Raw genomic sequence first — 24,506 nt, forward strand, 5'->3', positions numbered from 1 at the left:
GTGCGTTAAAGATGCGTAAGTCGGTTTCCCGCCTTTATATTTACGCTTAATTAGCGGAGAAATCTGGAATGCTATAGATAATATGGATCACGCTTCGCCTACTTTAAAAATAAAAAAAATCTAATGAGTGATGCACCAACAGAATTTAATAGTTTGATACAGGCTTTCAACGTCCAGGTTGCCTTGCCGACTGAAGAAGGAGATGCCTATTTTTGTTCTTTGAGCTGCGTCGTCGGCGGGTCGCACTCTAAATACGTGTAGAAAAAGAAACGCTCTCCTGAAGTAAGAGGAAGCTGCGTAATGCCAACTATGAACAGATTCAGTATCTTGAGATGGAATATCCAAGCACACGTTCAGCAGTTTTGCATACGTAGGGCTTCTCTGGCTTAAGAAGGTCACACACCGCGCTGAAGAGGTCATGTCTGGCCAATACTTCCAGCGTTTCGTTGTGAACGCCACTGAATTCAACCCATGGCACGTATTCGATGGTCGGGCGGTGTCCCTGCGTCCTCTTGCCCATCTCGTAAAGCAGCTGCTTGACCTCGGGTCCCTGGCTGCAGTTTTCCAGCACTGGCCAGTCGGTGCCCACTTTCAGAGCGCAAGACCTTGGCGGGGTCGTCGTACGAAAGCATGCAGGCGATGAAATGAAGCAGCTGCGTTGAAGGGTGGACGTATTTAACTGCGCACGTCTGGACCTCGTTGACAAGGTCCAGACGTGCCGTTGACGGTGCCGTTGACGACTTTCATGCGCGCATTTCTGAAAAGCAAGAGGTCCAGGGTGATGTAATCTTCCGGCTTGTCTTAAGTGGAACGCAGGTGATTCAGGATGAGCCTCTGACAACCCTCGGAGGCCTTCGCAGAAAAAGAGTTATTTTGACACCAGCGCCTCCTCCTTTTGACCCATTGAGAGGCTTGGGCTGCGAGAATGTTCAAGCGATGACCAAGAGACGCAAGGACTGCATTTCTGCTGTGCTGAGAACCCTGCGGAGCAGGAATGCTGACTTGGTGACAGTACGTTCCGACTGCTGACGGATGGTCTGAAATGCTTTGTTCAGCTTGACTGATATGGACGCTGCCTATCTGTGCTGACGCTGAAGGCGGATACGCTGTCAGGCTGTCTTGTTTGGATAACATGGAGCATTATTCCATTTCAAGAAATCAGGCATTGAACCGCTTATCTCCTTTGCGCTACATGTTGGGTATTTTTGTTACTGCCTATTTATTTTTTCAATTCTATTTTGTTTCTTGCACATTATCACATCATCAAATTCTGCAGTACTTAAGCGCCGTTGCACTTGTATGTGGCTCAGGTGGTCTTTGATGCTTGGCCATAAAAGAGCATCTTGTGACAGAACATCATATACATACACAAAGTATTCTACAAACAGCTCTAGGCTCCTATTACTTGGACAGAAAACATTAATTTAATTTGCATAAAAAGAGAGTGTATGCAAGAAATCTTTCCAACAGAGCTGTCGCCCAGCCCTAAAGAGACAATGAAAATTGTATAAGAACCAGCGTATCCTCATCTATCAATAAGCATAAAAATGAAACAACTGTTGCCATCAATAGGCGAGCGCAAAAGAAAATGACAACATATTTATTTTACAGGTGGCATGTAATCATAAAATTTGAAGGCCCAAAGGCATCAGTAGTTGAACTTGAAGGTTATACAAGTAAAGTAGAGAAAATGAAAAATTTTTCGAACATTTCTTAATGAGCAGAACAATATTTTAGACATTCACAAATGAAATGATCTTAAAAATTTGCTGCCCGTTTGAAAAGATATGCTAAAGTATTCATCCTAAAAATGCGAGGTATTCTGTGCCCGACTGTTTTATGTTTTATCAGCTGTTTTGCGCTTTAACAGTTAAAGTTACTGTCTGTGTAGTGCCTTATATAGAAAATTTAATCTCTTTACTGCTCCAATGACAAGGTAACTAATATTTTAACAAATTCTTTTTTGACGCCACCGTTGGTGTATTGTTTGTTTCCCAAATATTTACCACATTTACAAAATGGACGGTTTAATTGTTTCATTGCTTTGGCGGTACAAAACCGAAATAATGATGTACCATACCTAGCACTGATTCTACTTGTGCACTCTACTCCATTTTCCGTTATGAGGTGCTTATTAACGGCTTTAATTATTGGTTTCATGCTTGAAAAAAATACCAGTGAAAACGATATAACAATAATAATATTAATAATAATAATATAATTGCTAAAACATATTATGATATATGCTGACTCGGGCCTGTAAAGCCAAAAGGAGGATTCGAGGACAAAACCTGGCAACATCGGCGAGGGAAAGTGAACAAAATAAAAAATATCATGATAAATGTACACACACTGAAACACAAATTGTTAAGAAAATACACAGAATAAAAGAAAAAGAACACTTTGGAAATCACGTGTTCTCTGCATCATTTGGCCTTAAATGAAAGCAGGTTTTGACATCCGTATGGGGCGATGGCCTTCACGTAGGGTTCTGGCAGCAAATTAAGCAGTCTTGAAGGCAGGATTCGAAAAGAGTCGTATTATAACTGTTTGCTCATATAAGCTTTGAAAGGACGGAAGAGCACGAAACTTAAACAAGGTTACTTGAAAGGGAAATGGATGTTCATAGGCGGTACTTTTCAACATACCTTTTAGAACAGCTACTACATGATCATGTCACCGTTGCGAATGATAATAATAGAATAATAATGTTTTAATTATGAGGAAAGGAAATGGGCAGTCTCTGTCTTACTCTCGGTGCGACTACGGTTCCTTCGTGAGAGAAGGGATGCAGGAGGTAGTGAAGTGCATTTCCGGTTTCGTTTTGCAAGCAGGCCATCGGCTGTTTCGAGATTACTAGACGGCTTTTGATGCTCTAGATTTGGCTTTCATTTTGTTGGCTATCGTCAGTCGGCGTCCCTTCAACCTCAGTGAAGACGGCCCGCACTAAAGGGGTCATGAGTCGGCAGGGCCGCGAGTAGTCGTAGTCGTTGCTTCCACGTCCCAGATGATGACACCTCCGAGGAACATCTTGTCCACAAGGGACACCGTCTTGCGTACGCTGATCTCGTCCTCGTACCCCATCCAGAGGTTATTTCGTCGCGCGTGGGGCTTCTCGCTCTCGCGGTCTAAGTGCACTGCCCAGCCGGCTTAATGCATCAGGTGACACGTTTCTCCGTAAGATATAAAGCGAACCTCCCGCGCGTTGTTCCAGTTGTGGACCTAGTTTTTCCCGGGAAGCTTGGATACGGTGAAGATGTCACCAGACAGAGGGATGGTGACCAGCAGCCGTCTACGGAGTACGCCGCTAGACATCGCGTGCTCGATGGAGTCCTCGACGCTTCTGCCGCATTTGCGGACATGGTGATGGTAGAAAGGCACAAGGGACGCATTGGCGGGACGCATTGGAGAGCAACAAATTTTTCTGTTCCAATAATATTTAAGGTGCTCATAATCCGCCGATGTTAAAAGTGTGTTGTCTTGCGTGCTTAAAAACGCACGTCGCCGAAACCTAGATGCTGTAACATAGGCTGTAGCCAGGATGATTGGCAACACGGGGCCGCTGAGGGAAACCTTTGAGAAATTGTCAGCAATCTCATTTACTGCCACACTGCTGTGACCGGAAATCTATACTAAATGAACAAGGCTCAAATGCGGAGGAAGTAGGGATAAGAAAGTTGTTAAAATGGGACCGTCAACATGTGCAGCGAGGGACGAACACAAAGATAAAGAATCCGTAATTACTTCAACTGCTGTAATAGAGGGGTCTAGCTTGCGTAGAGCAAGTACAACTGCTAGAAACTCTGCTTGAAAAATAGGGGTGAAATCTGGAAGGCGCAGTGAATAGGACCAGTCTAAATGCGAGCAAAATATTTCCACACCTGCTTTTTCATTGCATTGCGATGCGACAATGGCTATTGCTATATCTGTAGGTAGGGACCTCAGATGATCTTGTAGTAGAGCATTTTGAATACTCGGAGGCAAAAGTTTTCCATTTTTGGGGAATATGTCGTCGAAAACAATGTGGATAGCGGGCCCATTGCGAAGCGCAGGGAGGATATCATAAATGTTTACTTCTAAAGGCTGAAGTAATCTTTGCACAAACACTACCTGAGGGGGAATTGAAACGAGACCAGGGGACACCAAAAAAAGAGGTCGGCTGACAACAGAAAATGGTTTGGGAACGGTGGAAATGGGATTCATAGATCCTGAGGTAAGTTTGCACAGTTAAAAATTGAAGTCGTGATAAGGGAGGCGGAATGCGGGCTTCAAGGTACAGCACATTGGTAGCCACAAATTTTGGAAGGCCGAGGCACATGCGAAGTGTTTCTCTCTCTAAAAGGACGAGAGGACGAAGTTTATATGTAGCAGAGCCTGAAAAAAACACTGATCCACATTTTAAAATTGGCCTGACATACTTTATGTAGATCATTAATAGCGCATCTCTGCGCATGCCGTACTGGTGATGACATAATCTCCGTAACATACCAACGGCACGAGCCCCTTTCGCCACGACATGGTCAATGTGAGGTCGCCAGTTGAGTTTGTTGTCATAAATGATTCCTAGTCATTTTAGGGATTGAACCTGCGGTATTATTTTTAACTGGCAAGTGAGAGAGACCACTACAGGAGTGTATAGAGGGAAAACAAGGATGGCGCACTTGCCAACATTTAACTTCAGGTGTAATGCGCTCAACCAGTGCTCAAATGTATTCAAATATGACTGCAACAGACCATACAGGTAATGAATATCCGGCGCAGCAGCAAAAAACGCAATGTCGTCCGCATAGACCTAAGTTCGTACATGACGGTGGAGAGGTATTGAGCTCAACAGAATATTAAAGAGCACAGGAGAAAGAACAGCTCCTTGTGGTACACCTCGCGTTTGTCTGTACCTCTCTGAATGAACACCATTATGGACGCAAAATAATTCCCTGTTTTAAAGAAATGCAGATATCCATGCAACTATATAATCTGGAAATTGAAGAGACTGTAGCCTATGTACCAGGATGGAGTGTTCTACACTGTCGTAAGATTTGGCGACGTCTAACGTAACCAAAGCCGCGACAAAAGCCTGCTTCTGCGCAGCGCAGCTTATAGCCTTCCTTGTCTTCTTCCGCCACACCACCCCCTGCCATAGCCCTTACCTTCTGAGTCGATTGCTGCAGTTTTCTTCTGTATAGTGCTCAATCGCACATATGGCTACGCCGCTTGCTCTTTGAAGCATTATATGCATCATACATTTTTTGTCACATTTCTTCAGAGTGAATATTGCCGAGCCGTTAATCAAAGATCTTTGAAACATTTCTCTCAGTCCCTAAAGCGACGGCAATAGTGCTCCAGTGTCATAAAAAAATTGGCTGAAGGCTTAGCTTGGTTAAGCCTGGAAGATTGCGAAAGCAATACCCTTGGCTGCGCCTTGGTTCGGCTGATGGTGTGGACGTGGTTGCCCTTTGTTAAACTTATGGCTATACATTGTTTTGCTTGGTTTCTCCTATTGATATCCTTGGCCCTGAACTTGTAGATGCACCCGCATCAAGCGATGTTGATCGGCTTGCTCGCCACGCTGCTGCATACGCACGTTGTTTTGCTCGCCGTTCTTCTCGTTCTTCTTCTGTTTCTTCAGCACGGCGCCGTCGCTTGGACGCAGCAGATCGTTCCAGTCTCGTCTTGTACACATCATCCCACATAGCGCAAGGCAGTGCGCCGACCACTGCGAGGACCTGTCTGTAGCTGCCAGGAGGAAAGAAAGGGAAGTGCACAGGCCTGCTCACTGGCTCAAGCCGAGCCACAATCGCTACCACGTGCAGATAGAAGGAGAGTTGAAAGATGGGATAGAAAGACAGGATAGTAAAGACGCGCTAAAGACATGGCCGATCCCGGAGGTAGTGCAATACCGGGCCGACCGGTGGCGGGAGTGAAGCATCCTTCAAACTCTCCGCCACATTTCCAAAAATAAGTCCAACTTGGACCCGTAACAGACACTCTACGGGTCCGGACAATCGGTAGGAGCCGAGCTGTAGCCCCATTTATACTCCCAGCGTGACGTCACACCAGCGAGCGCCCTCTCTCGGTAGCGCCGCCGCAGCGGCGCGCAAGGCTTCACCCTCGCCATCGATGCCGCGAGCTGGGGCCCCGTCTCTCGGGGTCTTCCGGAACGGGCTGTGCACGGTATTTAGTCCAGTCCGTGATTTTGGCTGTTCCCAGGGTGCGACGAATGCTTGAGGAGGTGATAGACGTGCTTACAATGTAGTGGTCGCTACCTAAGCTTTCTCCGAGATTTGTTCACGTAGCGTAATGGATGTTCTTGACGATTGTAAGGTCATGCACGAATCGCGCGTGACGCTGTTTCCTTCGCGAGTTGGGTATAAAGGATCAGTAAGTATTTCCAGGCCCAGGGCATCCCGAGCTCGTACCACGCTCAGACCACGAAGCGAGTTCGTTTTGTAGCCCCATTCCCTGTGGGGGGCGTTAAAGTCACCGAGTGCGATAAGCTGATGCGAAACAGCTAGCTGATCTGCCTCTTGAAGTATGTCAGAGAAATCAGCCTTGGTGGCTCGGGGGGGGGGGGGGGTGATACACGTTCAGAACGAAGGTGCTCTTCGGCCCCTCTTGTTGGGAATAACCTCGATCATGTTGTAGTTGATCTGTTCCCTCAAAGAGTGTTCGACCACCGTGATGTCCTTAGAAACAAGGGTGGCAACTTTTGGCGAGCGCGCGTTGTGGACTGTTTAATATCCTGGGAGAGTCGGCGCCGGGTCGGCTCCTACCTCTTGCAGGCAGATTATATCGGGTCGAATGGGGGTGACATTGATGTATTGTTTCAAGAGGCTTTGGTTTCTCCTGAAACTTCGGCAATTCCATTGCCAGATCTCTAGGCGGTCAGGAGTGCCTGATTTAGAGAGCGGAGCCATCTTGGCGGCTGGTAAAGCTCCTGACAGATTCGTTGTCGCTACTCATAGCGACCGCCGCGGTCGCGGACCGGTAGGTTTTTGCTCGAGGTTTGTCAGAGCTGGTAACACGTTTTCTGCTAGGGGCTTTGGTGTTTATCAGTCCTTGTAGGGTAAAAAATTGGGCGTCATGTGCGTCCAGGCGCGCGCCTATTTTGTGCGATTTGGGCTGAGAGCTGGGAGGTGAATGTTGTGAGAAGGGGGTTTATGTTGTTCATTATGTTATTCAAGAGACGTCCCTCTATTTCTTCATATGTGTTGGGGAGGGGGTGGCTGTCGGTTGGCGAGGTGTGGGAGTCGGTGTCGCCAATGGTGGTAGCAGTGGTTTGGGGGAAGTCTCAACGTCCCGGGGCGCAGGCGGTGGGGTTGGTTGAACGTGGGGGGTGGTGAGAGGAGTGCACTTGCGGGCTAGCTCCGCTATCTGGGATCGTAGCTTGTCGATAGTGTGTGCCATTTTTGCGCAGTCTGAGCATTTGGGTGGAGTGGGTGTGTTTAAAGGAACAGATGAAGAGTTCTTAACGAGCTCTGCCCAGCTCACCTTTTTGTCCGTGGCCTTGGCTTGCCCCTGGTGTGGCCGGCTAATTTCCTTTTTTTGCTTGGGTGCAGGGGGAGGAGGGGTTGACCGGTTGGTGGAGACGGATCTCGATCTGCTCCTACTGCTGCAGCTTTGGCTGGATGACTCGTCGTCCGTGCTGAACCAGCGCAGCGTCCGAGTTCGGGCCTGGTTGTCTTTCCTGAACCGGTGTTGTTCCTTGATGGGTGGGGTGGAGGATCGGATGGATGGTGGCTTTTGCTTGAGTGGTTTGAACCGATTGGGGCACTCCTTGCTGCCGTTTTCGTGTGTTCCTCCGCACAGAGCACACTTCGGCAGGCACTGATGTCCGTCAGGAGGATTTTGGGTCCCGCATTTTCTGCAGGCCGCCAGGTCTGGTGTGGGGCACATATCGGAGCGATGACCCGGCTGCATGCACACATAGCAGAATTGTCGTGCTGGGCGGTAGAGATGGCAACGAAACTCCGCGCTCTTGAAGTACACAACTTTGAGGGTGGTCGGGCCGTTGAAAGTGATCAGCATCGACGATGTTTTGCCCATGTGTCGTACGTCGAGTACGGTGGTCCCACGTGAGCGGATGTATAGGCCCGTCTGAAGAGCTTCCGGTGTCACGTGGTCAGACATTCCGTGGATTACGCCCCGTCTGTCGTGCTCTGTGAAAGTTATGTAGGCGTTCACGTCATGAGAGGTCTCCAAGGGACAGTGTCTTGATTTGTCGAAGTTCGTTGGCAACTTCTGCGTGCGGAGTGCTCGCTACGAGGATGTTTTATCCGTAGCGGGGGCGGAGGAGGTACCTTCCTTCCACCTGCTGCGGTTCTAGACAGGCGTTGCTTACTGCTTGGGCAAGATTGAGATTTGAGAAGTTCTTCAAAAGCGAGTCCTCGGCGAGGTCAAATCACGATTTTGATGTCCGTTTGCGGTAGAAGCGGGAGGCGGACGCGAAGGCCGCGTTTCTTTCGGAAAGCACACAAGGAGGCCACCACCGAAGTACAATGCACACCCGATAATCCGGCGGTCGATCGTCAGGTTCTGAAGTTGTGGCAGACCCGACGGACTCTGGTTCGCAGATGGAAACGCCAACGCCTCAATAGTCACTTGCTACTCCGCATATCACAGATCACGGCAGAAGCACAAGAGTATGCACAACACCTCTCTCAACAGAATTGGCAGGAATTTTGCGAGTCACTACGCGGCACGCTGGGGACCTCCCGCACCTGGGCGATCCTCCGCAGCCTCGTCGATCCGCAAACATCGCGGTCTGCCACTAACCGTACACTCAAGAAAATCGCCCATCTGTACCCCGGAGACGACGCGGCCCTCCTCACCGCCCTCAAAACCAAATACATCGGCGCCCCCATCCTCCCAGCACAATCTCGTACACGGGAGGCCCAAATGAGAGGCTGGACGCCCCCATCACTACTGCCGAGGTTTACGCCGCGGCTCGATCTGCCACACGCAACACGGCAGCTGGCGCGGACAAGATCACAAATGGGATGATTCGAAACCTGGGCACGTCGCAGGTCGAGGTCCTCACTACCTACATAAATGACACCCTATGGGAGGCGGGAGAACTCCCTGCAGAGTGGAAACACTCCGAAATCGTGACTATCCCAAAATCAGGCAAACCACCAAGCCTGGAAGCATTACGACCCATCTCCCTCACCTCTTGCCTGGGCAAACTATACGAGCGCGTTATCCAGACCCGCCTCCAAAACTACATAGAGGACAACAACCTCTTTCCACCCACTATGATCGGCTTCAGAAAAGGTCTTTCTACTCAAGACGCTTTCCTCCTTCTCAAGGAAGAAGTACTCAGTAGCATCCCGAGAGGCGGCGAGCACCTAATTATGGCACTTGATGTGAAAGGCGCTTTTGACAACGTTTCTCACGACGCCGTCTTGAAAGAGCTCAACGCCCTCGATTGCGGACCCAAAACCTTCAACTACATCAAAAACGTTCTCAGCAACCGCACGGCAACGATTGGCATGGGAGATGTCCGCTCCGGCACAGAGCAGACACCCAACAAAGGCACCCCTCAAGGCTCTATCATCTCTCCTCTCCTCTTCAATATAGCTATGATCGGCATGGCAAAAGCACTCGAGGCTATTGAAGGCATCGGCTATACTATCTACGCTGATGATATTACCATCTGGTCCACCTGGGGTTCCCTTGCCGACAAAGAAAACACCCTACAAGAGGCAGTCAATTGCGTAGAAAGACAAGCAGCAAATAGCGGCCTCCGCTGCGCACCCGACAAGTCCGAAATTATCCGCATTCAGGGCTATGCCTACAAATCTCCCGGCGACATCGAGGTTTACCTCGAAGGCACGAGAATAAAGGAAGTCCATCTTATCCGCATCCTCGGCCTTTGGCTTCAGAGCGACCGGAAAGCCAACCACACGTTACAGCGTCTCCGGACAACTGCCCTCCAGATCTCCCGCATGATTCGGCGCATCACTCGCAACCGAAAAGGCATGAGAGAGGAGGATACAATTAGACTGATACAGGCTCTAGTTATCAGCCGCCTGTCATATGGTCTCCCATTCCTACCACTTCTGGGGAATGAGCGAGACAAAGCAGATGCCATCATCCGTACCGCCTACAAACATGCGTTAGGCCTCCCGATGTACACGGCCAACTGCCACCTCGAGGGCCTGGGACTAACCAACAAAATAGAAGAAATTCGTGAAACGGTCCTAGCATCGCAAAAGAAACGCCTCCTCACCACTAAAGCTGGACGCGCAATCTTGGAAAGAGTGGGTTCCCCGGCTGACATACGCGCCGTCCAGGACAACCGAGACCTACCCTCAACTCTGCAAACTCGCGTGTATGTAGCTCCACTCCCGAAGAACATTCACTCGGACTCAGAAAAGGGACGACGAAAGGCGCGAGTGGACTATCTGCGCCGCACACATCGACAGGCACAAAAGGCTGTATACGTGGACGCAGCCACGTACCCCGATTCAACAAACGTGGTGGCGGTCGTCTTGGACACCAATTTCAAGGAAATCGCCAGCGCCTCCCTACGAAACTGCTCTCCCACAGTAGCAGAAACTGCTGCAATTGCCCTCGCAATCCAGCACGGCTATGCTACGGAAAATGAGTTAAAAATTATTACTGACTCCCAGTTCGCGTGTTGCCTCTTCCTCTCTGGCAGACTTCCACACTCCGTCGCTCCCATTCTGACTACCCCACAAGTTGAAAATTCCACATGCAAGCACCAAATCACTTGCAATCCTGGGCACGAGGGGCTCGAGGGAAACGAGGCCGCGGACAGTCTAGCTCGAGGATATACTAACCGAGCGACTAACCTCCCCGACCTCACCCCTCTCCCCTCTACGTACGGCGAGCGCCTCCTCCTTCTCCGAACACAAAGACAAATCTATTCCCCACCACACCGTAAGCTAACGGCGGCAGAGGCGAGGGAATGGCGACAACTACAGACGAACACCTTTCCTAACCTACACAAGTACCACATCATCTTCCCCGACAGATATGACAGCAACTGCCCCTGATGTGGCGGAATTCCAACAACATATCATGTAACATGGGGCTGCTCCGGTCCCAAGCCCCCCGAACTAGACAAACATCACTCCGAGGAACAGTGGGAGTGTGCCCTGCTCAGCTCTGACTTGGCGACGCAGCGAAAGCTGATATCCCAAGCAAGAGCAACTGCGGTAGACATTGGGGTCCTGAAATAAGGACTCCACCCAAAATCTGTATTTTCGCCTCTCTATCCTACCTTTTGAGAATAAATGTTTTCTACTACTACTACCCGTCTCTCGGTCTGGCGTGACGTCACACCAGCGAGCGCCCTCTCTCGGTAGCGAAGCAGCAGCGGCGCGCAAGGCTTCGCCTCCACCATCGATGCCGCGAGCTGGGGCCCCGTCCTCGGTCTGGCGTGACGTCACACGGTCACGTGACGCGCAGCTGTGTAAGGAGGAGCCAAGACCACCGATGGGCCGAAAGTGCGAGCAGTATTGCTTTCGCAATAAAAATTGTTTGGCTCTAGCGAGCCTCACATCTTAAGCAAATTTTTGGCAAGCCGTGCACACGTTGATGTGCAAACCAAGCGTACGCGTTCTCCAGAAAGAATTCTCAATGGTTAGAGCACTTGGCTACTGATCCTAAGTTCGCGGGTTCGAACCCGACCGTGGTGGCTGACTTTCGATGGAGGCGAAACGCTCAGGCGCCCGTGTGCTGTGCGATGTCAGATCCTGAGTACCCGGGATCGAAACCCACCGCGGCGGCCGCGTTTCCATGGAGGCGAAACGCAAAGGTGCCCGCGTGCTGTGCGATGTCAGTGCGCGTTAAAGATCCCCAGGTGGTCGAAATTATTCCGGAGCCCTCCACTACGGAACCCCTTTTACCTTCCTTCTCTCAGTCCCTCCTTATCCCTTCACTGACGGCGCGTTCAGGTATTCGCCGAGATGTGAGACAAATGCTGCGCCATTTCCTTTCCTCAAAAACCAATTTTCTTTCTCTCTCTCTCTAATTTTGTTTCTGACTACCAAGGTTTGATTAACAAAACTTCGCTAGAGGCATTCCTGATAAGCTGTTTCTATTCTCATTAGCTACCATTACTGGACTATCGTTGCGTTGGCTGTGACGAGTGGCGTGGCGTCAAGGTACCTTCCAATCATGTGGCCCTCATACCTAAGGGATTCTTCTGTAACATGAGTCCAGAATATGACGACAGTCTTTCAAGTGTGACATCCTTGACGATGCCGTTTGCATCGTTCCTCGCCCTTGAGTTGCTGCCACTCCAGTTCTTTAGGTGGTGCCTTGTAGTGATTTATGCAGGTTAAATGGTACAGCTATCGGTGTATATTAGTGCAACGATGGCTGCACCAGGTAGGCTTTACTTACTTTATTGTGCCTTGGTCTTTGCCGTAGCACTGGGAGTAGCCCATCTGTCAAAAGAAAATCTGAATGACATCATCGCACCAATGTCATGTTAAATCATTCTTCTGTATGAAAATGGACTATTCTCGTGTTCGTAAATAGGCGAAGAGGACTTTTTGAAGGAGGACTGATGTGGCGGGTACAATGCTCGCTCAGTTTTTTTCTTCTCAGGGCAAACTCTAGTGACTCTATGTGGGAAGTGTTTCGTAATGTTGTGCATGTCACTTTGGCTACGAATATTAAAGAATACGGTAGCAGCGACGAAGGTTTACGCACACGACCGCTCACTACGTGCTATTAAGATAGCTATATATTACGTTTACTATGGAGGAAACTGCTCGCTGGAGCTAGAAATATTCGTTAAAAATATTTCCCTGAAAGCACGACGGTAGAAGGTAACCCATTGACACAGGACTAAATGCTAATACGCAACAACTGTTCCTCTGAGCTTAATTTTACCGTTTGCGCTGATCAGTGCATAGCTGCATATAACAACATAAAAATCATGCCCCGCATTGGTGGAAGGCTACGCAGTCGGAACCCTAACAGCTGTGTCGTACTGAAAACTATGGCGTCTACGAAATAGCTAGTGAGGGCAGCAAGGTGCACCCCAGGAATGGGATTTAGGTCGCTGGCAGCCTATTCCTACACCCAGTTGCAACGTATATACGTGCGCCTTACTTGTTCGGCCTAAGGCGCCATATCACAAAGCAGACAATATAGAATTCTTGACAGCAAAATTTAACCAAGGTGCGGAAGGAAACTCTGATGACCGAATGGTCAAAACAAAAAAAAATGAAAAATGAAAGTTGGTTGCTCAGTTTAGTTCAGAAGAACTTTATTTCCAGCAGATGGTGGTCTCCCTACCCCCTCTCAGGCACGGGCGAAGCCTAAGCCCGATCAGGAGGAGAGGCCGTCGGCTGAGGACGGTGTAGCTGATCCTTTACGGCCTCAGCTGCCATGCGGGTTGCTTTGCGCTGCGCGTTGGGTCCTCGCTCCGCAGCAGCGCCTCCCGGGCTTCAAAACTAGTTATGTCTTGTTTAGCCCCTGGTGAGCTAAGACATTCCCAACTAATGTGGTTCAGCGTAACCCTTGCCGCACAGTCGATGCATTTTTCGTCATCTGGGTTCTTAGAAATTTTGGCTGGCGATATGTATACCCCTGCCTGGATCCTCCTTCAGATGTAAGCCTCTTCGTGACTAAGGGATACGTCCTGAGGAGGGTATACTCTTCTTTCTAATTTGTAATTATCCATAATTTCCTTGTATGTGATTGCAGCATCCTTAAGATTATTGCAGATGGGTTGCTCCGCTGCTGTCTGGATGTAGGTTACTCGGGTTAGCAGGTGAGCGGCCTCATTACCAGCTATTTCCTCACGTGCTGGTATCTAGAATAGTGCACCGAACCTGTGTTTTGGCATGCTGTCCAGAATGCGTTTGGCTTCCCAAGAGACCAAGCGCTTACTAAAATTTCTGACAGCGGACTTACTGTCGCAAAGAATGTATCTTGCATTAGATCCTGCTAGGGCGGGCGCCACCGCCACTTCTTCAGCAGTTTCTGTGTTCTGGTTTCCGACTGAGGCTCTGATCACGGGTTTTCTCTGACCGTCTACAAAGGCCGAAACCGCAGCCGCCTCTGGTCCCCCAGAGGCGTCTACGTATGCTACCTCCTCGGCAGGCAGCTCTCTGAACTTTTTACCCATAGCTTTGGCCCAATGTTGTCTTCTATCTTTGTTGAACTGAGTGTGCATATTTTTCGGTATGGGGGAATTTTGATTTTGGACCTGACGTCGAGAGGTATCTCTACCTTGCCTTCTATTTTGCTATCAGGCTCTACCCCCACCCATGCCATAATTTGCCTACCTGTCCGGGTTTTGCTAAGTCGCTCAAGCTGTGAAATTCTAACTGCTTCCTTAAGCTGCGCCCATGTGTTATGAACCCCCATTTTTTCAAGTTCTTCAGTGGAGGTATTTACGGGTAGACTGAGGGCTCTATTTACACTTTTCCTTATAATTACATTCAGTCTGTCTACCGCCCCTTTGTTAAGTTCCATGTAGGGGGTGGCGTAGCAGATCCTGCTTGTGATGAAGGCCTGCGTGAGCCTGAGCAAGTTACGCTCTTTCAACCCTCTTCTTTGGTGGCTATACTTCTGAATAACCCTGCTATCTTATCTGTATACTGCTCTAGTTTCTTTATTGTGCTAGCGTTATTGCCTTTGGAATTGATGAAGAAACCAAGGATTCTGATTTCCTCAACTCTGGGACCCTTGCGCCTCTCAACTATGATGTTTATGTCTGGCTTAAGTCCGTATATGCCTTAGGTGTACACTAGAGCCTCTGATTTCTAAGGAGAGCAGGCTATCCCTCTCTCTTTGGAATATTCAACAATGATGTCCGCGGCTTGCTGTAGCTTATATCTGGCCTCGAATGTACCAGGTTCGCTGCTCCAAAGATTTATATCATCTGCGTACAAGCTTAATTTGAGGTTGCTAATTTTGTTGAGGAGGGGTGGGAGCCCTCTCATTGCTATATTGAAAAGAAATGGGGATAGTACTGCCGCTTGTGGCGTGCCAGACCCACCTATTTTGATTGGTGCTGACGTTGCATCCTGAAACTTCAGTATCGCTTCCCTGTCTGTGAGGAAGTCTTTTATGTAGATGTATGTTCGTAGGCCTAGGTTTGCTTCCTGTATGCCTCGAAGTATAGCTTCATGCCTAACATTATCAAATGCCTTAGTTAGGTCTAGGCCTAAGATAACTTTCAACTCATGTGAACGGTTCTTGAGGATATCCTGCTCTATTCTGAGCATTATATCCAGAGTGCTTAACGCTGGCCTGACGCCAACCATCTCATATAGCCATTTGTTATTGTCCTCCATATGCCTGGAAAGTCTGTTTAGCACTACATGCTCCATTACCTTACCCACGCAGGATGTAATAGAGATTGGTCGCAAACTTCTGAGTTCCTCGGGTTTCCCTGATTTTGGTATAAATTCTACATCTGCCTGTTTCCAGGCTTTGGGAATCTTTCCAGTTCCCCACGCTTTCCCAATGTAGGCCGTGAGGTTCGTGACGGATGCATCATCAAGGTTTTTAAGTACCTGGTTACGAATCCCATCTGAGTCGGGTGCCGACTTCGTTTTTAGATTGCATAAAGCAGCACGCACCTCCGCTTCCGTAATTGATGCATCCAGCTCCGGGTTGTCCTCGCCACCCAATTCGGGCAGAGGTCCAGCCGGTTCCTGGTAGATATATATTTCTGCGAGACGCTCGCACAGCTGTTCATCTGTGCCATTGAAACTGTGTCTGACTTTCGTTTGTCTAACTCTTCCTTCTGATTTGGTTTCGTCTGGGTCTAACAAATGTCTAATTATAATCCACGTCTTTGCGAGACTCATTCCCTTTTCCATCTGGTCACAAGCGCTTAGCCAGTTTTGCTCGCATACCAGAAAGGCATGCTTTTCTATTTTCCTATTAAGTCTGCTTAGGTCCCTGGGTATCCTCCTGTCTTTCTTATTTTTCCGTTTCCTCTCCTCGAGGGTCGCTTTCCGCTTAAAAAGATTGAGGAGCCTGCTGTCCACGTTTTGTGGGGCGTCCTTGTCCTCTATTTCAACTGTAGTTTTCTCTACGTGTTTCTTCAGCAGGGTGGTCCACTCGCATATACCGGTTATGCTACCCATGTTCTCTGCTTCCCTTAGGGCTCTAAAATTATCCCACTATGTGATGGTTGGATTCTTATATTTCCTCACCGTTATGCCCTTTCCTAATGAGAAGGATATGATGCTGTGGTCGCTACCTAGGGTTTGCCCTGTGGTGGCCCAGGTTGCATTAGTAATGTTTCTGCTGAGGGTGAGCTAGGTCCGGAGAAGTATCCACCTGGCCACCTGTTCCTTCTCTCGTTGGCGCGCAGGGATCGTTATGCAGTGTGATTTCCAGGTCTTGGATACATTCTAGCAATTTCCTACCCTTGGGATTTGCCTGCTTGTAGCCCCACTCCGGATGTGCCCCGTTAAAATCCCCGATAATGACTAAGGGATAGCTTCCTGCGAATTTGATTGTCTCCTTAAAGGTAGCTTCTAAGTTGAATTTTTGCTTTGGGTTGCTGTAAACATTAGGAAGAAAAATGCTTTTGAAATCCCGCCTTCCGGTGATTATTTCTACCAGGACGTAGTCTGTTCCTTCGGACTCTATGTCGTGTCTTATGACAGCCAGATTCTTTTTAACCAAAGTGGCCACCCTCTTCCCGTTTCCGTAGAATTGAAATCCCTCTATCCTCGCTTCAGTTTTCGATGTTTCCTGTATGGCCATGGCTATGGGTTCAACACCGCTCATCTTTACGTACTGCTGCAGTAGCGCTCGTTTCCTGGCAAAGCCTCTGCAGTTCCACTGCCACAGAGCTTTAAGCTCCGGGCTTCCCTTGAGATTGCCGTGATTGAGTTTCGCTGCCATTGTGTTCGTTTAAGAATTCCTCTATCCGGGCAATTTTGGCCCCTAGGCTTGTCCCGGTGCTTTGGAGCGCAGACGAGAATGCTTGCATTTTTTCCGTCATGTCTCTCATCTGTTCCTGAAAGATCTTAAAATATTCCTCGTGTTCCTCAATTTTCTTTGCCTGATCTCTTACTGCGTCCAAGTCTCCCCCTTTCCTCTTTACCAAAATTGGTTGTTGAGCAAAGGAAATGACGCAGTAACTCTCTAGCATATCTCGGTTATATACGAACCGCGCTATAATGAAAGATATAAAGGAGGGAATGAAACAAGAAAGGAAGACAGAGGTGCCGTGTTGGAGTTCTCCGGAGAGAGAGAGAAAATATAATTTTCAGCCGTTAAAAATGGCGGAGGAGAGGGCTATAGCCTAAACCCCCATTTATTCCCCTAACCGTCGGCAGGAATTCTTTAGGACTCGGTGGCGTTCAGGGCGAGACCGAAGACTTTGTGCTGTTGTTCTGCTTCGTGGTTGGGCAATAAGATCTCCCAGGTTTGTAGGTTTCTATTCGGTTGTTATAGAAGGGGCAGGCCCTGACCATGTGGACTAGGTCTGCAATGCCATTGCAGTGCGTACATCTAGGATTCAAGACTACTGGATGCCATTTACGGCACAGTATAGGGATTGTAAACGCAGCAGTTTTCAATTTCCTCCACATGATTTCCTCTTTTCTACTGACCAGATTATCTACTGCTCAGATAGGTCTTACGACCGATCTTATAATGAGAAATTATTTCATGGAATGTTGGCAGTTCGTCACCCGATGGGAGGTGTTCCTCGCGTGGAGGCGGCGCGTCAGTGGCAATCGACCGGAAAGTGAGCCCTCTGGTGGTCGCGTGCGCCTTCTCGTTCCCCCACAGGCCCTGATGAGCCGGGGACCAGATCAGTGAGATTAGCTCTGATGGTACTTGCCCTTCTCTCAGATGTTTGGCGACTGCAGCAGAGATTCTGCCCATATAATTCTTAATGTCTGCCTTAGAGTCACTCACTATCGCCCTTGTGCCATTTTGTATTATTGCTAGAGCAGTGGCAACTTTTTCTGCCTATGTTGTGTTTTTAAAGGTGCAGCACGAGACGCGTCTCCACTCTCACGAATTACTCACGCTGTGTGTGCTGCCTTGCGATCGTATTCGATAGCGTCCGTGTAGAACACATCGGATCTACCTAGAAATTTTCCCTGTGGGGCCACAGCCCTATCTTCACGTCTACTTTCGTGAAATGCCGGATGCATGTTCCTTGGCAGCGGTGGAATTTTGAATCTATCCCTGGTTCTCTAAATACGTTATCTGTCCGCTTTGAGCACTCCAAGGGTTGGAACCCCAGGCGCTCAATTATTTTCCATCCAGTTTTGTTTTTAAAAGCCCTTAGGATAGGATAACTCTATTGAGCTCTAGCGCAAGTGCTTTTATGCGGTTCAGATGAGTCCATCTCTGCAACGGCCGGTTTCCCCTATTACAAGGCTCTGCTGGATACTGCGGTCCGCTGAGCTCGCCATGTGAGACCGATCTGGTCATGGCGGCAGTCGCTGGAGAGCATAGCCTCCCATTGCTCCGCACTCGGGTTTGGTATAATTGGAACGACGCCGGCTCTTTGTGACATGCCCATGTTATGTGATATAGTGTAGGTTTTTCATGGCACCATGAACACTTATTTTTGTAAAGCGTGGGCCGGATTTTAATTAGTGTGTTTAGGTTTGGGTATGCCCCGTTTGTAGCTCTCTTCATGTGACAGCCTCTTCTTTGTTAAAGAATTTGTGCGGTGGCGGGTACCGCCTCCTGCAGCCTTTGTACTTGTTTAGTATGGCCGAGTATTCGTGAGGTACTGGCAGGGACTCCTCAAGGTCGTTCACGTTGGATGCTCGGTAGTTAGTATATCCTCGAGCTATCCTGCCCGCCTCTTGGTTTCCTGCCACCCCCGTGTGTCCCGGTACCCAGATGAGCTTATGTTTGATCGGTTCTGCATCAGTCTGTTGTGTCTTGCAGTCTACAGAGCGCAGTATGCGGAGCGTTCTGTGACCGACTCTGCCGCAAAGATAGTTGCGGCAGGTTGCTTGTGAGTCAGTAAGAATTGCCAGTGACAACCCAATCCGATAGCCCTCCGCTGCCGCTTGAGCGATTGCCGCCTCTTCAGCCTCGGCTATCGTGCAGTCTTGCAATGAGGCGCTGGTAATCTCGTGTTTTTCTGAGTTGACTATAGTTGCCACTGCGTTGTTGGTGTCTTGTCCCCTGGTCATGGCGTATGTGGCAGCGTCCACGTACACTGTTGTATCCTGGGATGCGTGTATGTTCTTTAAGCGGTCGGCCCTCGCTTCTGTGCGGTCTTTGCGGAGGTTGGGGTCCGTATTTCTTGGTATAGGTGCCACCCTGAGCGTGCTGCTGTACTCATCGGGGATCGTTTCGGTTCTCAATATTTCCTGAATTTTCTCCCTGTAGCCCAGTTTATTTAAGAGAATTCTGCCGGTGGGGGTCTGCTGCAGTCTGCGCATTATTAGGGCGACGTGCTGCTCTTCCCGTAGTTCTTCGAACGTGTTGTGCAGTGCCAAGAGCATTTCAGTTGAGGTGTTATAGGGTAGTATAAGCGCGATTTTATACACTTTGTGTCAAATCTCGTCCGCCTGTTGTATTTCACCCTTGATATGGTTGTAGTACGGGAGACTGTACGTCGCCCGGCTAACCACCAGGCTCCTGACCAGTTTGAGTCTGTCTTCTACGCGCATGCCATGACATATATGTGAGATGCGCGTAATCATGTGGTCCACTTGGAGTGTATATACCTTTAATAGCACAAGAGTATGAGTAGAGCGTTGATTTGACTTTATCCACATCCCTAGCACTCGTATCAGTTTGTTCTCTGGTATTGGGTCTCCTTCGATGTCGACTTTTAGCCGAAGCTCATTACTGGTAGGGACTGTTCGGCTTACTTTTACTCTCCACACCCGTAGCTGCTCAGAGTTTCCGGTCGAGCATTCTAATTCCCTTGCTTTGACGTATTTTTCTATGCAGGTGGCCGCTTCTTGCAGCCTATCCTCTCTCTCGCCGTGTGAGCCAGTATTAGTCCATATGGCTATGTCGTCGGCATAAATGGTACGGTGTATGCCGTCGATTTCATTTACTTCCTTCGCCAGTGCGATCATGGCCACGTTAAATAGCTTGGGCGAGGTGACCGACCCTTGGGGTGTTTCATTGTTGGGCATTCGAAACTTCTCTGGCCGAAGTTCTGCAATATCGATGGTTGCAGATCTGTTTGATAGGAAGGCTTTGACGTAGCTGTGAATCCTTCGCCCGCACTTCAGGTCGTCCAGGACCGTAAGGATTGCTTCGTGGCTCACACTTTTAAAAACCCCATTGATGTCTAGGACCATTATTACATTGTCTCCGTCCCTAGGAACGTTCCGAAATACTTCTTCATATAATTGAAAGAGAACATCTTGAGGAGATAGTTTTGCTCAAAACCCGAACATGCTGTGAGGAAATAGTTCGTTGTCTTCCATGTAGTGTGGAATTCTCTGCGTTACGACTCGCTCGTATACTTTTCCCAGGCATGACGTAAGCGAGATCGGTCAGATGTTTTCTATCTGTAGTTTTTTGCCTGGCTTGGGTATCATGACCACATCGGCATGTTTCCACTCCTCGGGGACTGTTTCAATTTCCCAATGCTTGTTGAGGAAGTCGGTCAGTTCGGCGACCAACTCATGGCAGAGGTTGCGGATGAGTTCGTTGTTCATCTTATCCGCACCCGCGTCCGGTTTTCTGTTGGCGTTTCGTATGGCCGCGGAAACCCCTTCTCTTGTGATGGGTCTGTTTTGCAAACTGTGTGGCGTATTCCTCTGCTTTCGCTGCAATTTCGGCGATCTGAAGCTTGAGTATCCTGTTATTTCATGTTATATTTTTTTGTTTTTTTCCATCTCCTGGTGAGAATGCGCCTAGCATCCCAGAGTTTGAGCAGCCGAGCGTCCATCTCCGGTGTTTGCGCCGTTCGCTTTATGCTTTTGGTGCACTTGCCTTCCGTATTCCTTAGCATGATTCCCCTCTCCTCTATCGACTGCATACCATTCTCGGTAATGTTGTCGCATGCTTCTCGGAACGCATTCTAGTTCGTTATTTTTGCCGTGCCTTACTGGCGTCTCAGCCTGTCTGAGGTAACTTGCGTCTTGAGTAGCAGTGGTCGCTGCCTAAATTTTCCATTAGGTTCTCCCATGGTGTTTGTCCGATTCCTTTGACGAGGGGGGCGCTGCGAGCGCGCGACGTGAGCAGACGTGTGTCTCTTCGGCTCCGCTGATTTTCGGCTGGGGCCACGTCCCAAATCATTCTACCCCGGCAAACCTGGCGTCAAACGAGCCGGAAAACGAAGCGGAACACCTGGACTCCAAATTCGTCCAGGTAGGCCGATTTTCTCTAAATTTACGCCCGTTTTTCGACCGACCACGTCGGCGCCGTCGTTAAGCCTAACGGCGTCGCCAACGCCTGGCCTGGTGGATTTGGCCCTCCGAGGACAAGATGGCGACTTCCGCGCAAGAAGTGCGCGGCTACGACCCTGAGGCGATGTTGTGGACCTCAGTGCCCACCACCGGAGATTCAAATTCGACGGTTACTCCCAAAATTCGGAGTCAAGCTTTGCTTCAAGCGGCTGCACGCCGCTCCCAAGATAAAGCCCAGATGGCGGCGTTCGGCGCCGCCCCTGCCGCCGGTTCGTCGGTCGGAAACGTGAACGCTCCCGCGACGCGCGCCACGGGAAGCAAGGACAACTCGTTCTCGAAGTGGAAGCCGCGTCCAATGCCCAAACCGACACCTGAAGACTACGTCATAGTTATAAAGCCCAGAGAAAGCGTTTCTCTTCACGAGGCGTTCACAGAAACCGGCTACGGCACTGCCATTTCAGCGTACCTCGGGTTGAAACGGGCCCGCGCCATCTCCGTTCTACCCTCACGAGAGCAAAACCTCATCATTGTGCATACCCCGGACATCGAGGCGGCCGACCAGCTTATTGGGGACTTCGCAGTAAATTCCGACAATGGGTCGATCCCGCTTCGGGGTTACCTAAGACAAGACGGCGGCAACATGTGCCACGGCGTGATTGTGGTCCGTAACTCGGACACCACGGAAACTCTTAAAGACCGAGTGTGCTGGCGCGCCGGCACCATCCTGGAAATCCGGAAGTTCGGGACATCCAACAAAGCACGCATCACTTTCGCGGGTAAGGAGAAGCCCCGTTACGTACATTATGACAACATGGTCGTCTCTGTGAGAAACTACTGCAAAACTACCCCGGCGTGCGGCCAGTGTGGGGTCGTCGGGCATCGCGCTGATGCGTGTCCAAACCAGCGATCGAACACCTGTGGACTCTGCGGATTCCAAGCTCCGCTAGTGGAGGGGGTGCGGGCTCCTCACAACTGTGTTCCCCGGTGTTCTCTGTGCGGTGGCTCCCATGCCACCAACTCTCGTGACTGTGCAGCAAAATTCCGCACCCCCAAGACGAAAAAGAAAAAAACGGCGTCCAAGCAGAAAAGCCGCTATCTTGGGCCTCCCGGCGATCAGCATGGCCAGGAAATCTCCAACACCGAGACCCCACCTACCGGAGGTGCTGCAAAACAACCATTCAAGGTGTCGCCACCACACGGCGGACTGGCGAAACAGTCGACAGAAACGCGCGGTGATACCAGGGCCTGGGTCAACGCAGTCAAAAATGGCCACCAGGTGAGCGGTTCGGGTGGGGCTGCTTCTCTCTCCCCCTTTCCATTCCCTTTCCAAGGGCGCATAGCGCCGAGCAAGATCAAATAGCAGCACTCAGGGCCCAAAATGAGATGCTGCTAAAGAAAATTAACGAATTGGAATCTAAAATCAACCATTCTTCTTCTCCCCCCTCGCCTCCCGGGGCTGAGGTAATGGAGAGTGAGCTCGTGGTACCGAAGGCGCTAACAAGTTTGGAAGCCGCATTCGAGGCCCGCCTCGGGGCCACAGAGGCCCGATTCGCCGCTATAGAAAATCAAATTTCAGTGATGGTAAACGCCATCTCCAAATTGCAAGAGACAATCCCCGCGATGATTGCCCAACAAATTGCGAATTCCTTGCGATCCTCGCGCAGGCCCGGCGATCCCTTACCTGGCCGCCCTCACAAAACTTCTAGACGCACCCCCGAGGTAGCCGACGACGACAACTGCTCACTCTCTGGTATGGAGGATACCCCCCTTCCTGCGAGTGTTGGCTCCGTAGCAGTGTCAGTACAGCCCCTCCTCAATATAAATGACCATGGCGAGCAGCCCTAAGATCAGGCGCTCCCCAAGAACCAATTCGGCCACCCCCGTCCAAATTGTCCAGTGGAACTGTCGGGGCTTCCGTTCTCGCGCAAAGAGGGCGGATCTCCGACTTTACCTTTCAACTTTCGATTCTCTTCCCGCGGTGGTTGCCCTCCAGGAGCCAGGGAGTGGCGTCACCCTCACAAATTACATCCCCTTTCAGCAGGACCCCTATCAATACCACCATAAGGACTAAACCATTGGCAAGACCCCACGCACAAGCTCGGCTTCCAGACTGGAAAAAGGTCCGGCAAAACTACATCAATTCGGCGTCTATACACGAACAAGGCTACCACGCGTGGGCACAAGGATTGGTTACACACCTTCGTTCGGTGGAAACACAAATTCAGCTCTCGGAGGCGACTCCGGAGGTGGACAACCACCTTCTGCACCTCTGCGAGGCGCGGCACAGCCTCGTCCGCAGATGGCGCCGCCAAAAACGTAACAGAAAGCTCAAAATTCGTATCGCCGAGCTCACCCAGCGAGCGGCAGAGTACGCGGCCCAACTCGCCGACTCGAACTGGGTGGACCGCTGCAACACGGCGGCCAGACAAATGTCGAGCCGGAGCACGTGGCGCCTTTTCCGCGCCCTAATTGACCCGACTCAAACCCGCACCGAGACACAAAAACATCTCCAACGAGCTATTCATAGCTTCGATGGAAATACATCAAAATAAGCATGCAAACTGCGCGACCAGTATCTTTGCACTAAGCAGGACCCCGGAGGACCCGCGTTCTCGTATGCAGGTTCAGAGAACGCGAATCTGGATCAACTGTTCCAGTTGCATGACCTCAAGGCGGCCCTAGCTAAAATGAAACGAGGAACGGCACCGGGCAGGGACAAGATAACTATGAAAATGCTTGCTAATCTTCCCGGTCCCGCCTACGAAACCCTCCTCGCTTTCATCAACTCGATCTGGCTTGGTGAGGCACCTCTACCAATTGACTGGAAGACCGCCCTGGTAACTTTCATTCCGACAGCCGGGAAAGCCATAAACACAGACAACCTCCGCCCCATATCCCTCACGTCTTGCGCGGGAAAGCTGATGGAGACCATGGTGCGGGATGGGCTGTCTGGGTTTCTGGAAAATGAACATACATTCGCAGACACCATGTTCGGTTTCCGCTCGCAGAGGTCCGCTCAAGATGTTCTGCTTCAACTCGACCGAGAAACTCTCAACCCTGTCGAATATCCCTTCAACGATAAGGCAGTACTCGCCCTTGACTTGAAGGCGGCTTTCGACAATGTCACACACGAAATCATCCTGCAACATCTCTCCCAAACGAACTGTGGACATAACACGTTTCAAAACATCAAGCAATTTC

The 24,506-nt window shown here is 49.9% G+C and overlaps 1 protein-coding gene and 1 pseudogene across 1 annotated transcript; one reads left to right on the forward strand and one right to left on the reverse strand.

Annotated features, from left to right (window-relative positions):
* Positions 1 to 223: 223 nt before the first annotated feature.
* LOC144095514 (gamma-interferon-inducible lysosomal thiol reductase-like) lies at positions 224 to 20,612 on the reverse strand (annotated as a pseudogene).
* Positions 20,613 to 21,384: 772 nt separating this feature from the next.
* LOC144095517 (uncharacterized) lies at positions 21,385 to 23,376 on the forward strand. The gene is made up of 2 exons (XM_077629226.1): positions 21,385 to 22,581; positions 23,344 to 23,376. Exons 1-2 carry the CDS (start codon positions 21,385 to 21,387, stop codon positions 23,374 to 23,376), a joined length of 1,230 nt encoding a protein of 409 aa, XP_077485352.1.
* Positions 23,377 to 24,506: the final 1,130 nt, after the last annotated feature.

This window comes from Amblyomma americanum, chromosome 6, assembly GCF_052857255.1.
Source record: "Amblyomma americanum isolate KBUSLIRL-KWMA chromosome 6, ASM5285725v1, whole genome shotgun sequence".
NCBI lineage: Eukaryota > Metazoa > Arthropoda > Arachnida > Ixodida > Ixodidae > Amblyomma > Amblyomma americanum.

Excerpts from the sequence above, each read along its gene's own strand:
- LOC144095517 (XM_077629226.1), top strand. The coding sequence starts at position 21,385 with ATGGCGACTTCCGCGCAAGAAGTGCGCGGCTACGACCCTGAGGCGATG. Across the intron at positions 22,582-23,343 it reads CAGTCAAAAATGGCCACCAG|CAGGACCCCTATCAATACCA; the intron begins GTGAGCGGTTCG and ends ATCCCCTTTCAG.